The sequence below is a fragment of the Capra hircus genome, chromosome 29 (assembly GCF_001704415.2).
Source record: "Capra hircus breed San Clemente chromosome 29, ASM170441v1, whole genome shotgun sequence".
Taxonomy (NCBI): domain Eukaryota; kingdom Metazoa; phylum Chordata; class Mammalia; order Artiodactyla; family Bovidae; genus Capra; species Capra hircus.
In genome coordinates, this window is record NC_030836.1 from 47,319,939 (window position 1) to 47,332,706 (window position 12,768).

At 60.8% G+C, this 12,768-nt stretch overlaps 1 protein-coding gene across 1 annotated transcript in view; it reads left to right on the forward strand.

The window, feature by feature from the left end:
• Positions 1–7,863, forward strand: part of IGHMBP2 (immunoglobulin mu binding protein 2) — a 28,292-nt gene extending 20,429 nt beyond the window's left edge. The window contains exons 11-16 of the mRNA XM_018043276.1: positions 322–416; positions 1,633–1,756; positions 2,357–3,202; positions 4,473–4,645; positions 5,324–6,651; positions 7,254–7,863. Of these exons, the coding sequence (XP_017898765.1) occupies positions 322–416; positions 1,633–1,756; positions 2,357–3,202; positions 4,473–4,645; positions 5,324–5,521 (1,436 nt within the window). The 3' untranslated portion in view covers positions 5,522–6,651; positions 7,254–7,863. The remainder of the gene's footprint in view (positions 1–321; positions 417–1,632; positions 1,757–2,356; positions 3,203–4,472; positions 4,646–5,323; positions 6,652–7,253) is intronic.

Genomic DNA, 12,768 nt, shown 5'->3' on the forward strand with positions numbered 1-12,768 from the left:
TGCTTGACGGACGGGCGGCCCCAGGTCAAGGCAGAGGGGGCCCCAGGTCAAGGCAGAGGGGGACCAGACAGCAAGGGTCCCCCCTTGGGGCAGCCAGGTGGACGGGATGCACACCTGCTCCTCACTGAGAAGGGAGGCCCGTCCGCGGGGGCCCTGGGCCTTGTGTGTGGAATCCGGCGTCCCCTCCCAGGAGGCCACCACAGGCTGAGCATGAGAGCTGCCTGTTGTCACAGCTGGAAAAGTGCTTAGGAAACCAGCGCCGGTGACGGGCGTCCGTGGAGAGTACCCCTCATGCTGAAAGGCCGTCTGTTCCCCCCTCAGGTGAAGTGCGCCTTGTCGGCCTGCATGTCCAGGCGCTGGTGGACGCAGGTGTCCGGGCCACCGACATCGCCGTCATCACTCCGTATAATCTGCAGGTGCGTGTCAGGGTGACTCCCCGCCGGAGGGGCTGGTGGAGCAGGCTGGTTGACGGACTCTGGTGGCCGAAAGCTGCAAGCTGAAAGCTGACCTCATCGCAACTGCATCCAGGGCTCAGATGGACTCAGCAAGAGCTCCGTCCGTCCACCCATCCATCCCCTGGCAGTGCCTTCCCCACCCCGTCCCAGGCTCTCACTGGCTCCCCGTGGCAGCTGATTGTCGGGCCTGTCCTTGGGGCCAGGCAGCCTCAGGCTAGTGTCCGTTCACGCACTCCCGGGGATGGCCTGTCTCACGGTGTCCCCACGGGAGCCTTGGCTTGGAGTCTCCAGTCTGGCTCAGGTTGCCCCACACCCGAGCTGGTGGCTGTGACCAGTCGCCAGGTTCTTGCTTCCTCTCGAGTCAGCTCTCTGGCTTGTGGAACACCGCAGGGCTGGGCGTCTCCGGAGGCTGCCTGGGGAAGGTTGGGGGCACCGCCTGGTGAAGGGTGCGGTGGTGGGCAGCAGACGCCCTAGACGTCTCCTCCCTTCTCTTGGGCCTTTTTCCCATCTCCCCTCTCAGGGCTTGTATGCTCATGAAGCAAGGCCCGTCTCCTTTGGTAGGAAGAACTCACCTGCTTCCCAGATCGTGAGGTCTGGGCATGAGATGCCATCCCGGTTTAGAGGACACGCCTGGGGGTGTCTGAGCCCACGCCGTGGTGGCATGAACGTCCATGCTGGGGTGTGGGTCACCCCACCACGTCATGCCATCCCGGTTTAGAGGCACATACCTGGGGGTGCCTGAGCCCACGCCGTGGTGGTGTGAGCGTCCGTGCTGGGGTGTGGGTCACCCCGCCACATCATGCCATCCTGGTTTAGAGGACACGCCTGGGGGTGTCTGAGCCCACGCTGTGGTGGCGTGAACGTCCGTGCTGGGGTGTGGGTCACCCCGCCACATCATGCCATCCTGGTTTAGAGGACACGCCTGGGGGTGTCTGAGCCCACGCTGTGGTGGCGTGAACGTCTGTGCTGGGGTGTGGGTCACCCCGCCACGTCTGTGCGCTGCTTTGTTCACGCGCACGCCCGTGGGAAGGGAGGTGCTCGGAGGCCGTCATCCCAAGGCTGCTGCGGGCCCCCTGGGCCAAGCGGCTGTGCGGGGCCAGGCCTCCGCCGGGTTAAAGGGCAGCGTGTGGGGCCCCCCGATGTGAGCTGTGATGCGAGGCCTGGCTCGGTGTTGCAGGTGGACCTGCTCAGACAGAACCTCGCGCACAGGCACCCAGAGCTTGAGATAAGGTCCGTCGATGGCTTCCAGGGCCGGGAGAAGGAAGCTGTGATCCTGTCTTTCGTCAGGTCCAACAGGAAAGGTGCGGGGCTGGGGCTTCCGCGTAGTCCAGTGGTTAGGACTCGGCGTTTCTGCTGCCCAGGGCCTGGGTTTGATCCCTGGTTGGGAAACTAGGATCTCACGAGCCTCTCAAAGTGGTTGTGGAGATGGCCCCCGAGAGCCCAGAGCTCATCTCCTGGCCCCAAGGCCAGTATAGCTCAGGGCCTGGTTTCTGCAGCCAGGGCTTATGGATATTCCATTGGGTAAGAAATTTTTCCCCAGAAACAGTTGTTAGTGAATGGGCTCTGTCAGGTCGAAAACAGTAAAGGAGGGGCAAAGGGAAGCCAGGAGGCCCACCGGAAGGCCCCTCGTGTGTTGGCCGTGGCTCCAGGCTGTGTCCTGGTCTGCGCTCTGGCAGAGGACTCTGTACTGACTTGGGGACGAGTGGCAGGCGTCACTGCCAGAGCCCCAGGCAGGACTAGAGAACCGTCCTAGACAGCAGCCAGGGGGAGCCTGTGGACGGGACCCCACGGCTGTGGGGTGGACGGAGCCCGGGCGGTCCTTTGGGGGAGGGCGGCGGACGGGGGAGCCTGCCTTCCTGTCCCTTAGTCTCTGCCATCCGTGCACCCGGGCTGGTGTTCAGGTGAGGTGGGCTTCCTCGCTGAGGACCGGCGCATCAACGTGGCGGTCACCCGCGCACGGCGCCACGTGGCCGTGGTCTGTGACTCCCGCACGGTCAGCAACCACGCCTTCCTGAAGACCCTGGTGGACTACCTCACGGAACACGGCGAGGTGCGCACGGCCTTTGAGTATCTTGATGACATCGTCCCCGAGAACTACTCCCACGAGGGTGCCCAGGCGGGCGGGAAGCCCCGGGGCTCTGCTGCGACAGCCAGGAGGGCCCCCGGGGGGACCGGGCCGGGCCAAAAGAAGCCGAGCGGGGCGCCTTTGGGCTCCTCCGAGCCGCAGCCTCAGCCCAGCCTTGATGGAGGCGGCAGCCGGGAGGGTGCCGGGAGCAGAGCTGGTGCAGACGGCTTCAGGGCCACGATTGTGGAGTTCATGGCGAGTGAGAAGACGCAGCTGGAGTTCCCTGCCTCCCTGAACCCACACGACAGGCTGCGGGTCCACCAGATCGCTGAGGAGTTTGGGCTGAGGCATGACAGCACCGGGAAGGGGAGGGAACGCTTCATCACGGTGAGCAAGAGGGCCCTGCCCACCCCTGCGGCGCCAGGCGGCAGAGCCCCTCTGTGTCCCGAGACCCCCAGCTCCAAGCAGCCGGAGCCACCCGAGCAGCCGGAGCCCCCCGAGCAGCCGGAGCCCCCTGTCAGGGAGTCGAGCGGCTGGGACCAGCCGGACCTGAAGGCGCTGCACCTGGAGAGGCTGCAGAGGGCGGGGGCCCAGCAGGAGCAGCGGGCCAAGGAGGGGCCCTGCGCCCCGGGCCCCGCCCCCCGGAAGTTACCGGAAAAGAAGAAGAAGAGAGATGCGAGAGGTGAGTTGGTCGGCTCGTGGGAGCACAGGCGTGGCGTCCCCTCCACTGGGAGTGTGAGGCCCACCTGCCACCATGAAGAAGAAGGGCGCCTACTGCGGGGCCCCTGCCTGGGTCCTTCATCTTGAACCCCAAGCCCCTGCAGACCACGCCTGCCTCAGCGGCCTCTGTTCCTCAGGCTTCGTGTGGGGTCCGGCCGGGCCACCAGAGCTCCTCCTGCAAGGAGAGGGCCGGAGGAGCAGCCGCGGTGGGCAGGGCCCGGGGACACAGAGCCAAGGCGGCCTGCACAGCCGCGGCTCCTTCCACGGGCTCGGGGGCCCCTGGCAGGGCTGTGCGCGCCACTGTCACGCCTGTGCCGCCTCCGCGGGCGCCTGGGGGCTGCTCGCTCCGCCCGCCACCGGCCCCCATGCGGTGCCACGCTGAGGCTGAGAGTCCAGGGCGCAGCCTGGCTCTTCTGGGTGACCCTTGTCACAGCCGCGTTCCTCCAGGAAAGGCCATGGGGTTGGTCCTCTTCCCTGGGCCCCCGAGCCCTGGGGAGCACAGCCCAGAGCTGTCTCCCCGCCTCGGGCCTGTCTGCGCTCGCTCCATGTCGTGAGCTAAGCCGGGGGACAGGGGACGCCATCACCCCCACGGGAGCGGACACCCTACTTCTGCCTCCACCACGCTCAGAACACGTGACTGCACGGGTGTGGCCGGAGGATGGTCCTCCTTTGAGGGGGGTGTGGGTGGCGGCCACGTGAGAACAGTGCCCCTGGGAGTCGGCGCCCACGCCAGGGGAGCTGGCGCCGCCGGAATTAAAGACGCCATTTAGGGGTTATAGTCATGTCGCCTTTGCCCTCCTGAGCGTTTCCCTACAACTTTAAAGGATTTCCACACAATTGTCTGGTTACAGATGTTACGTTTCCTTACACTGGGCTGTGAAGAAATACACTGTGTTTCCCTGGAGGGCAGGGTTAGTCTGGGGATTTGAGTTTACAGTCAGCAACGTAAAGGACATGATCATATTTAAATGCTCTTCTGGATTTGTGTGGGTGAGCTTTGAGGAGCACGCGCCCTGCCTGCCGGTCCCCTCCGGACGCTCCCGGCTGCACCGTCCGGTGAGGGTCACTGGGCTCGTGAGGGACCCGCTCCATCAGCGTCTGCTCACGCGCGGTGGCCCTGAGGGCAGGAGTCCGGCTGGCTGCGCGACAGGCAGATGTGGGCCCTGCGGGGAGTTGGCGTCTGACTTCCTTGTCCTTGCCTGTTGGGGTGACTGACGCCTGTCTCCCCCCAGGACCCGTGGCCATAGAGCTGCCCGCCGAGGAGGACTTTGACGCCCTGGTCTCGGCCGCCATCAAGGCAGACAACACCTGCGGCTTCGCTAAGTGCGCGGCCAGCGTCGTGACCCTGGGCCAGCTCTGTCTGCACTGCGGCCGCCGCTACTGCCTCGGCCACCACCTGCCCGAGGTCCGCGGCCCTGGGGGACCTGGGCTGGTGGGCTCCGGGCAAACCATGGGCCTGTGTGTGTCTGAGAGAGAGAGACGCGCATACAGGCTCTGGGCTTGTGTGCGCACCCCACACAACCCGTGGGCCTGCGCATCTGTGTGTGTCGTGCGTGTAGACTGTGGGCCTGTGCGTGTGTGTGTGTGTGTGTGTGTTGTGTGCGTAGACTGTGGGCCTGTGCGTGTGTGTGTGTGTGTGTCGTGTGCGTAGACTGTGGGCCTGTGCGTGTGTGTGTGTGTCGTGCTTGTAGACTGTGGGCCTGTGCGTGCGTGTGTGTGTCGTGCGTGTATAGACTGTGGGCCTGTGTGTGTGTGAGTGACCCCTAAGTGGACCCTGCCCTGCCGGGGAGGCACGGGACCCCGCCCCGCACTGCCGTGTGCTTGGAGGAGGGTCTGTGCTGAGCCCAGGGCAGGGGGCCAGGAAGGGTTTGGGGCTCTTCACCAGCCCTGCCAGGGCGTGGACCCTTCCTGCCGCCCCCAGCCCTGCACTGGGAGCCTGTGGGTGAGAGTTAGCGTGTGGAGAGAGCAGGGAGCCCCTCCGAGGTTGACACTGGGGGTCCGTGGCTCCCGAGTGCTGCATCGGCAGAGCTGGGGACTCGTCTGTCCCCACTCCCGGCCCAGCACTGCCTGTTGTGACCCCCAGGTCCATGGTTGTGGGGAGAGGGCTCGCGCCCACGCTCGGCAGAGGATCAGCCGGGAAGGGGTCCTCTACCCCGGCAGTGGGACCAAGGACAGGTCCCTGGACCCTGCCAAGCGGGCCCAGCTGCAGAGGAGGCTGGACAAGAAGCTGGACGAGCTGACCGGCCAGAGGCGGAGCAAGAGGAAGGAGAAGGGCAAGTGAGGCGGGCGCCCTGCTGCCCCCGTGGCCTCTGGGACCAGTGGGACCTGAGCGCCTTTCCCTTCCTGGTGGTGGACCCACGCGGCTGCATGGCAGCCAGACCCACATCGTCCCCCGGCCACGGGGCGAGGTGCCTGCCAAGGACCCAGTGATGAGCTGCTCTGACGAGCTGGGACAAGGTGGAGAGGCTGGGGGACCCCAGCCCAGGCCGCTTCTCAGGGCTGCTGTGGGGGGTGGGAGCCCTCGTGCGCACCCCACCCCCGCCCCGGCGTCTCCTGCGAGCCTGCCATCCGGGGTGCGTCGTGGGCTGCCGCTGCCGGGTCGTGCACTCCCCTGAACTTGGGCCTGGGCCTGTGACCCTGTGAAGGTGACGGATAGCCTCATAGCCCAGGGCAGCAGCTCCCAGCCCTTCAGGTCAGACAGGACAGAGGACATCTTGGAGCCAGCGCTTCTCCCAGACGTCCCCACGTGCGGCTCGGCCCGCAGCGGGTTTGTGACCTCACTGGAGCTGGTTCCCGTCTCTCTTCCCTGGGGGCCACAGTGACTCCACCCTGACCCCAACCAACGCAACTCTGGCCATTCTGGTGCCCTGTAGGTCGGAGGTCATGTCCGGGCGTGCTTTGGGAAGGCTCCCTGCCACGCCCACCGACCCGTGTCACTGTCCACAGTGGTGGTGTCAGGGAAGAGCCCCCTAGAGCCCCAGCGTAGCCGAGCCTGCAGACCGAAAGCCCCTGGAGGGCTACCTCAGGGTCCCTTCTTGAAGACAACCTCAGATGGATGTTTTATTTTATTCTCAGAGCTTTATTTGTTTCAAAGGAATATAAATTATTTAAAAATTAAATGAAAACCTGCATACGGCTGCAGTATGTTTTTCTCTGATGACGTTCTTCCATTTTTTCACTTTGGCCTGGTTTAGATGGGTTTACACCCCCTTTCCCAAGGTGGCTGAGAGCCCGCTGAGCGTGCAGGGCCTCAGGAGGAGGGGGGGACACTTGCCCCAGGCACAGCTGACGCTGGAGAAAGCATTCCTGCTCTGCTGGACATTTCTGCCAACCAGGAGGGAAGTTTCAGATTGGCACGTGTAGGGGTGTAACCTGGACAGAAGCACACGGGGCCCTGCTTGGAGGAAAGAGGTGGGTGAGGAGGAGGGTGGTCTCTGGAGCTACGCCTGGGGGAGGAGAGGCCTGGCCAGTTTGGGGGGCTCTGCCCTTGGTTCATCGCCTCCTTCCCCATCACTGACTACCTCACTGCCACGGACCACGCCTCCCCACCGCTGACCACATTCTCCCGCCACCTCTCATGCCCACCCGGGGCCTGGGGGGCTGCTGATCAGGTGTCTTCTGTTGACTGCCATCACCCTAGGAAGTCCCGTTTTTCTCTTTTTGCACCCTCGGGCCCTGGAGGCCACTTAGCCAGCACCTCCATGGATCCTGACCTCCCCCCAGACCCACAGGCTTGTCTGCCCTGCTTTTGACAGTGCTGGGCCCTGCCCCCGGCCTGACGGCCCTCTCTGTGCCACCTCCTGTGGGGATGTGCCCCCTGCCCTGCCAATGCCTCCAAGCACATGGCACCTCCCCCTCCCCATTCCAAGGATATCTACCTGCACACGGCCTCTCCTGCCCCTCCCCTTCCATGGATGCACGTGGCCCCTCCCCTACTTCCGTGGATGCACACGGCCCCTCCCTCTCCCCTTCTGTGGATGCCTTCCTTACTCGCTCTCCTCCCGTGGCTTTAGGACTGAACTTTCCGGGAAGAGGAAGGAGGGTCTCCAGGGGCCACACATAGTCTGAGGATGATCCAGGTCAGCAAGGAGAGTGCTGCTGAGTGCAGAGCCGCCATTTCTGCTGCTCGAGCGCCCTGGCTGTCGGGAGACCTGGACAGGGCGACCTGGTCACAAGGTGTCTGCGTCAGAAGCATCCTTTTGTGGTTGCTGAGGGCCCCGTGGCAGCTCTCTCCCCGCGAAGGGTGCTAATCCCTGCCTCTGTGTTAATAAGCCCTGATCCTCTTGCCACAGGGAGGCTCTGGGTCCTCGGCTGGATCAGAGAACACACCTGAATGGCCACTGCAGGGCCAGGTTTGGTGATGGGTTAGAATTCAAGCAGGATCCACCTGGATCTGCCCCCTGGGTCCACAAACAGGTGCTGAAAGAAAGATGGGGATGACCCGCAGCCACCCCTCCTGCCACCTTGAGAAAGCCCGTCTGCAGGATAGAAGGAGGCTAACACAGAAGCAGAGTCAAACCTGGGCATGGGGGAGTAACCAGCTCACGATGTCTGAGCACCTGATCCCCATCCCATTCTTCTCAATGTCTCAGACTAATACATCCCCTTTTCTAGATGAGAAAATCTGCCCTTGCTTTGCATTCCTTGCAGCTAAAAGGGTCTGCGCTGATCCAGTTGTGCCCACGACTGTGTGTCTTACTGGGTCTGTCCAGTCCTGGCACAGAGGTGGTGCCAAGTCAGGGCCCCTCCCCTCATTAGGGAAGGGGCGGGCCTGTATCTTCATCTGTGTGCTCCCCCAGTGGGCCAGCCCACTAGGAAGAGCTCCAAGCAGAGGAGGAAGGCAGCCCTGTGGGGCGGGGGTGGTGGGAGCCCCGAGCTGAGCCCTGAGTGTGGATCCAGCTCCGTTTGACGTGGCTTCGGCACGTGGCTCCCCTTTGAGCCCATCTGCTCCTCCGTCACAGGGACCGGGGAATGGGCCACCTTGCCAGCTATGCTGATATGTCCACAGAGAGGCAGCGGGCAGTGTATCAGTGAGGTCTGGGCCACGCTACTGGGCTCCATGGCAGGAACCCCCAGCCCCACGTGGGGTCCTCATCTCTGCCACTGCCCTCCACTCAAGCCGGGTTTGATGCATGGTTAAAATGTTGTGAGTTGAAACAGCACAGAAGCTTTCCATTTCTCATCCCAGAGAGACTTTGTTCAGAAAGTATTTGTAGCTTAAAAAATGTCGTGGAGTTCCCTGGTGGCTCAGATGGTAAAGAATCTGCCTGCAAAGTAGGGGACCTGGGTTTGATCCCTCAATCAGAATGATCCCCTGGAGAAGGAAATGGCAACCCACTCCAGTATTCTTGCCTGGAGAATCCCATGGATAGAGGAGCCTGGTGGGCTACAGTCCATGGGGTCTCGAGGAGTCGGACAAGACTGTGATTAACCCTCAGCCTGGAAAGGGTAGCCCAGAAAAGGAGAGAACAGCCCAAACCAGAGGAGCGTGTTCTGCAGCTCCAGCAGGCTCAGGTCTCCTGAAGGAGCAACTGGTGTGGAGTCCCTTCTGGGTGATGGTGCGTCTTCTCCTCCGTGGGGGGCACCCTTGTGGGGGCCCTGCTGTTTCCTTCGTTTTGGTGTGGGGGTTATACAATACAGCCTGGAGCCCTGGCTTTGGAGCATGTCAGCCCTGGGGCACACGCTCAGATCTGCCTTGTACAGGCTATGTGGCCGTGGGCCTGTTTCCTCATCTGTCAAATGGGGACATAACAGGACGCCTCACAGGGTTGCTGTGGAGTGGAAAGGCTTTAAACTCACGAGGCCCTTGACACGTTGCTTCTGTGCTCAGGAAGTGTCTGCTGTCCTTGGCATCTTGTTGCAGAGCTGAGATGGCACAGGTGGCTTCTCCTCCAGGTTCAGCAAGTGGTGTTTCCTGCGCTCGGCCAAGGCCAGGGTGCCTGGGGCCCCAGGAGCCACCAGCCGACATTGCTGTATGTCGAGCCCCGTGCCTGGGGTGGGGGGCATCTTGAGCTTCCTTCCACGCAACAGGGTGCACCCTCCTCCCCTGCTGGTGGGCTGTGGGCAGCAGTGGGCCCTGCCCTGCCCTGCCCTGCCCCCTGTTTACCTGGGTTTGTTTGGAGCGTTACCAGGCGATCAGAGAGGGTTGATGGGCACCCGGCTGCTTTGGGGATGGTTTAGGGCTGACTTACAACCTGGCATTGAACAGGAACTGTGTTCCATGCCAGGAGCATTGCAAAGCTGCAGCCTTATTTGGTCTGGAAACTTCTCTGCTCGGAGGAAAAGTGGAGCCAGGGAGCCGATCTGGACTCACCCTGGGCGGCCAGAGCCTTAGTGATGCCAGCTTGGGTTGTCCGGTTCATGAGTTCTTCTCATCTCTCACTTCTCTCTTTGTGGTGGGCTGCCTGCCCTTTTCAGCGACGGTTCCCCTCTTTTCCATCAGAAGCACCGCTCAGCTCTCTCTCCCCTGCCCACAGCTGCCGATGACTTATTTTGCTGCACAGCTTTAGTGAGGTGGGGTGATCGTACCATGAAATCCACCCATCGCCAGCGTACGACACAAGTTCTAGTAAGCGCACAGGACCGTGCCACCCTTCGCACTGCCCCCCCCCCCCGCCCCCGCTCGTGTTCCCTAATGCAGTATTAGGGCAGGAAGTTCCCGTCCATCCTTAATCTGCTGGGAATTTTTGTTGATTTATTTATAAATTTTTATTAGTGGTTTTATTTTTAAATCACACATGGTTTTGGACTTTGTCATAGGTTTTCTGTGCCTGTGGGGATGACCACGTGGGTATACATAGCTCTCTGGCGGCTGTTTGTCTTTGAGTTGCTAAGTCGTGTCCGACTCCTTGCGCCCCGATGGACTGCAGCACCACCAGGCTTCCCTGTCCTTCACCATCTCCCGGAGTTTGCCCAAACTCATGTCCGTTGAGTTGGTGATGCCGTCCAACCATCTCATATGGTGGATTGTGTGAATTGAATTTTGAATGTTAAACCGACCTTGAATTCCTAGGGTAGATCCCACTGGTCACAGCATACAAGTTTTGTATATGTTGTTGATGGCGGTATGTGATCAGAAACATTTGGAAATCACTGTTTCAGCATCTGTTGCAAATCAGAACCGAGTCTCCTTAGGGCAGTGTCCCCAGTCTTTTTGGCACCAAGGATCGGTTTCGTGGAAGACAGTGTTTCCGAGTGTCAGGGTGGGGGATGGGGTCAGGACGATTCAAGTGCATTACATTTTCGGGCATTTTAATCTAATGGTACCACTGATCTGACCAGGAGGACGGGTTGGTCTGTGGTCCAGAGGCTGGGGCTCCCTACCTTAGGGGGAAGCCGTACTTGGATTCTTTTCATGAACTCAGTTAGAGATTCCAGGACACAGAGAGAGAGAAACCCAGCGGAGGGCTGCTCACGCCCGTCTTTCCCTCTCAAACATATTCTGAGGTTGCTACGTCGCTCGTTTTAGCCTTCAGCCCCACAGATTCAGCAGTCAGAGGGGCCTGCCCCTGGGGCTGGCCCGCTCACCTTTCTCGGGGTGGATGGAACTGGCTTTTGGGGTGAGTTGGGGTTGAAACCCATCTGTGCCCAGCCGAACAAGTCTGGTGAAACCAGGTGTGGCCACACAGAGGAAGGGCTTTCCATTACTTTTTTTTTAGCCGTGCTCTACAACATGTGGGATCTTAGTTTCCCGACCAGGAATTGAACCCAGGCTCTGGGCAGTGAAAGCACAGAGTCCTAACCACTGGACCGTCGGGGAATTCCCTTTTTTTTCAAGTTTACCCAGAGATGCTGCGGAGGCTGCTGGTGAACCCGGACAGACAGAGGCTGTGAGTGGCCATGTGGGGCTGCCCAGGGCTGGCTCTCACAGCCAAAAAAAGGGCAGGGAACTTCTGGTTGATCTTCTTCAGTGAAGGGAGCGTCCTGGTGTCTTTTATACCCTTTCCTGGAGTGAGAAGACAGAGGTTATGGCTTGCTGGTGAGCCTCCTCCCTGGGTTCAGCATGTGGAGCCCCAGTAAGCCCCTTAGGGACTGCTGCCCTACCCCGAATGTCCGGGGAACACCCCTCCCTGTGGGAGCCGGCAGGTCCCCCATCATCTGGGAATGAACGTATCTCTTGCTCCCCCAGCACAGAGCCAGCCCTCTTCTGGTCCTCGGCAAGCCTGGGGACAGTGATCATTCCTCTCTGTTCTTTATTCCCCCTGGTGAGGCCCCACTGGGTCCCCCGGCCCCCATCACGAAGGGCGAGGGGTACAGAGCTCAGGCTTCTGGTCAGGATGGCGTCACAAGTTAGGTCTCAAGTTGGGGCAGGACCCTCACCCCTGATCCCTGACCCAACACTCAGCAGTCCTAATAAAATGGAAAGAGGAATTCTAAACACATGGAGCCACACCCTCCCAAAGATAAACATCCCCGTGTTCCAGAAAACAGACAGAAAGTGGGCAGTCGGAGGCAGGAAGCCGTGGGCCTGCTGGGCTCCTGGTCTGGTTGGGGCTTTCCTGTTCGTCAGAGGCAGAAAGGCTGCTCCCGTTGCTATGGCCACATAACAAAATTTACCCAAAACTCTGTGGTATAAAACCACCGTTTATCCTGCTCCCTGTTCTGGGCTCAGGAATTTGGACAGAACTCAGCAGGACCCAGCGATTCAAGATGCTGGCCCGTGGCTCAAAGTGGGAGGACTCTGGTGAAACTGGCCCCTGGCACATTGGGATCAGGCCGATGCCTGTCTCCAGCCAAGACCTTTTTGCTCGGCTTCCCCTGAGCCCACCTTGTGTCCTCACTCTCTTGCCCTGAGCGGCTGTTCCCCATAAGCCAGACTCCCGAGTCCTGAACCCCTGTGCTTCTGGGAGAAGGGGCCTAAGCCTTAATGTCAATTACATGCCAATTTCATGCTGATGGCTCCCCAAGGATTATCTTCCCTATGATCTTCCCTAGCTCCAAATAGAAGTCTGCTCACATCTGCCCTTGGTATTTAGAGGCATCCTGAACTCAATGCATCCCTATCTGAGGGCCTGATCAGCCCCTGGGCAGTGGGCTGGATGGTGGCCCCCAAAAGCTATGCCTACATCCTGATACTCAGAACCTACGAATGAGATCTTTTTGGATAAAGGGTATTTGTAGATGTAATTAAGGATCTCAAGGTGGGATCATCCTGCTGGCTCATGGGCCCTCAAGCCAATGACAGGTGCCCTTATAAGAGACGAAAGAGGACAGACGGGAGGGAAAGAGGGGGAGGCCACCTGGGAGGGGGAGGCCACCTGGAGGAGGAGGCAGAGGCTGGAGGGATGTGGCCCAAATTCAGGAGCACCTGGAGCCCCGGAAGGTGGGACACGCAGGAAGGCTTCTTCCTCCCCTAGGGCGCTGGGAATGATTGCAGCCCTGCTGACCCCTTGATTTTGGACTTGCGGCCTCCAGAGCCAGGGGCAAAACAAGTTTCTGTGGTTTCAAGCCGCCCCAGGACACTGACATGCCTTCTAAAGCTGCAGCGCTGTCTTTCAGGTCACCCTCACAGCCATCCTGTTCACCTCT